A 3207-nucleotide genomic window follows, 5' to 3' on the forward strand; every position below is an offset into this window, starting at 1 on the left:
CTGCCCAGGGAAGTGGTTTAGGCACCATCCCTGGAGGTATTTAAAAGATGTGTAGATGAGGTGCTGAGGGACATGGTTTAGTGGACATGGTGGTGTTGGGTTGACGGTTGGACTCAATGATCTTAGAGGTCTCTTCCAACCTTAATGATTCTATGATTCTATGAAATAAAAAGAGATTTCCCCCCTCACCAAAATGGTGAGCTCGGCACCATTTTGGCTGACCCCCTTTGACAGCGCTGCTCCGACACCCGTGCCTCAGTTTACCCACCCGTCTGCCGAGCACAAACGCCCGCCTGCTGCGGGGCAGGGCGGGTGCACGGGGGCTGCCGTAAGGGATGAGTGTTTTACACTGCAGCCCTGCAGAGGTCCCAAGGGGACACCCCTGAATTTTGGGGGTCTGTCCCCTGAGCCAGCAGCCCCAGGTCTTTCCGACAGCGGGAAAACCCGGTCTTGGGGGCCGGGAAGCCGCTCGGAGGCAGCAGCAGGGCTCTTGAGCTGCACCATGGTTTGGGGGACCGGCACAGGGTGTTACAGCTCTGGGCGCTGAGCCGTAGCACTTGGCCTCCTCCCCGGGGACTGCACCAAGAGCCAAGGAGCCGGCGAGCCTTGAGCCCGCCGGTGCTGAGCCCCAGGCCCCGTGGGAGGACCGGTTTCGGGGAGGAGGTTTGCAGAGGAGCTGGGACAGGAAAACACGTCCGAAAGCACGGGGCTTGCCTGGGCTCCGAGCAATGCTGCCTGTCCTGCCCCTCCTGCACCACTCCATCCCTCCCCACCTCCATCCCTCCACAGCTCCATCCTCGGGCTGGCTGCTGGAGAAGGTGTTAACAGCACGTACACCTGGAGGCATCCTTAAATCAGAGCCGCTCCAAGGGAACAAATGTTATCTTGAGGCGCCGGCACTTAGTGCCGACGCACTGCATGAAGCAGGCAGTTATTTAACCCAACTCGGATTATTCCTGCGGTCACGTAAGCACCTTCCCTTTCATCAGCAGAGCCCCGGCGCTGTGCTCGTGCCCAGCGCTTGCGGCAGCCCGGGAAGGCAGACGTATTAGCAGGGTTATTGGTCGGCTCCAGGCCCAGATGCGTTCGCTATTCAGGCGGCCAGCGGTGTTGTGGGTTGAACGAAAGTCCGGTAATAAGTAAGGTTATGAGCATCCCACTGCTAGGTGTATTGGGCACCACCTCGCAGCAACGGGCAGATATTGCTGAGAGGAAAACAGCCTCTTTGGCAGTAACACGCATCGTGCACGCAAACGCATTCCAGCAAGCGCGGGGCGGCTTCCCGGCACCGATACACAAAGGACAGCCCCGGCTTCCCCCCGGCACGGTGGGCTCAGCGTCACTTTGGATGCATGCACCACGCAGCACCCCAAAAACCAGGGGGGCCCTAGGCCACTTGGATGAGATTTAGGAACCGGCGTCATTTCTGTGGCTGTAAAAGTGGGAGCCAGGACATGTCAAAATCATTCCCTTGGTGGTGTTGAGCAAATACAGCCTTGCTGGAGAAAGCACCGCAGGGACTTTCTCCCCAGCATGAAGGATTTGTCAACCCAGCGCCCCGAGTCACCTCCCCGTGGGCAGTGCGCCGGCGCGATGCACTTGTCTCTTTCGGCCCTGCATGAGTTTCTCAGCACAGGATGGGGTTTCATCACCAGGGAGGTGGGCAGCGAGTCCCCCAGTGGATGGAAAAGGGGGGGCAGAGCGCAGTTCAAAGGGATCTAGGAGCCTCCCTGGTGTTTTTATTGCACTTCTCCAGATGCTGTGGCTGGTGAACAGGTTTCCTACCAGCAATCCAAGGCTTCCACCATGGCCACAAACACACGCAAAGGAGATCCATGAGCCTGTCTCACCTCTCTTGAACCCACGTAGGGTTTGCTAGGCCGTCTCAAAAGGAGGTGGGGGTCTGGCTGAACTGCGCGGTGTTTGACCACAGGGAGGTATTTAATCCTGGCTCCCTCCTGCCAACCTCTGCCGTCCCGCACTCTCCAGCCTCGAGATGCTACTCCAAGAAGACGCGCCGAGGAGGAGCGATGCCAGCCAGGACTCAAGACGGCACGAACTAGACATTGGGGTGCATGGTGCCCTTGGAGGGAGTGAAGCCATGGAGACTGCGGGTGCTAGCAGGGAAAAGGCCTTTGCCAAACTATCTGTTTTGTGGTGGCAGCTGCAGGCTGGTTTCCAAACAGGCGCTCCTTTTTTTCTGGCAGCCTATCTGTTCTCCCCCAACCACAGCGAGGGCCAATTCGTGACTCAACAGCGATTTCTGCCGCAACAGCAGTTCTGCTGGCTTCCCTTGTAGGAAAGCAAACACACTGGGGAACACACAGAAACACAAACAGTGCATGCACTCACTTCGACATGGAGCCTAAACCGAGCCCAAATCTGGGCTGTACCCCCTGAGGCCACGGCTACGAGCCTGCGGGGTGACAGGGAGGAGAGGCAGAGGGTGGAACCCCAGCTCAGAGGCTGCTGAGCCTTTGCAACGTCACCTTCTCCTCCTCCTGGCACTGCCATCCCTGCAGCCCAAGGCATTTTGACCTCTAGGGCCAGCTGTGCCTGCCACGGCCCCACTGCCCCGGCACCCACCTCACCAAATGCCAGGCGGCTGCTAGACGGCCTCATCTTTGTTGCTCTCCTCCTCTTCCAGATGCTCCAGGATTTCATTCAAAACCTCCGATCGTTTTCTCTTCTTTTGGGAGTCTGTCCAGGCCCGGGTGGTAGTGAAGGGGATGCGGGGGAAGAAGAAAAGTAAAGATTACAATCGGGGCCCACGCACAACCGCCTCCAGCTCATCTGCTACCTCCAGCCCCCCTCATCCCCCTCCTGGGTAAAGCCCCTCAACTATTATTGACTTCTCCTCACCAGCCAGGCCGTGGCAGGGCACCGTGGCTGGAGGTGTGACTCCATACCCACCACCCGTGCTTTGGTTCACAGGCTTTGCTGGAAGCAAACGGCCCCAGCGTCCAAACAGGCTCATTGGTGATGCCGACCCTTCCCGTTGACCCCAATTCGCCCATCCGCTGTCCAAGAGCTGTCGCAAGACCAACCTAGACACCAGCCTGGGTTCAGCAAGGCTCTTGGCGGGACACAGACCCACCAAAATCCTTGCTGAGACACAAGATCGCTGCCCGGCCCGGCAGCCCAGCCTGCGTCTCCCACCTCAGCTGGCAGCGGGGGAAGGCGAGAGGCGGGGTGCCCCCCCGCCGC

At 59.0% G+C, this 3207-nt stretch overlaps 1 protein-coding gene across 1 annotated transcript in view; it reads right to left on the reverse strand.

The window, feature by feature from the left end:
• Positions 1-3207, reverse strand: part of RBM19 (RNA binding motif protein 19) — a 72587-nt gene that overhangs the window by 7835 nt on the left and 61545 nt on the right. Inside the window, exon 23 of the mRNA XM_009330826.1 lies at positions 2587-2700. Within this exon, the coding sequence (XP_009329101.1) occupies positions 2609-2700 (92 nt within the window). The 3' untranslated portion in view covers positions 2587-2608. The remainder of the gene's footprint in view (positions 1-2586; positions 2701-3207) is intronic.

The sequence above is a fragment of the Pygoscelis adeliae genome, unplaced genomic scaffold (assembly GCF_000699105.1).
Source record: "Pygoscelis adeliae isolate BGI_AS28 unplaced genomic scaffold, ASM69910v1 Scaffold358, whole genome shotgun sequence".
NCBI lineage: Eukaryota > Metazoa > Chordata > Aves > Sphenisciformes > Spheniscidae > Pygoscelis > Pygoscelis adeliae.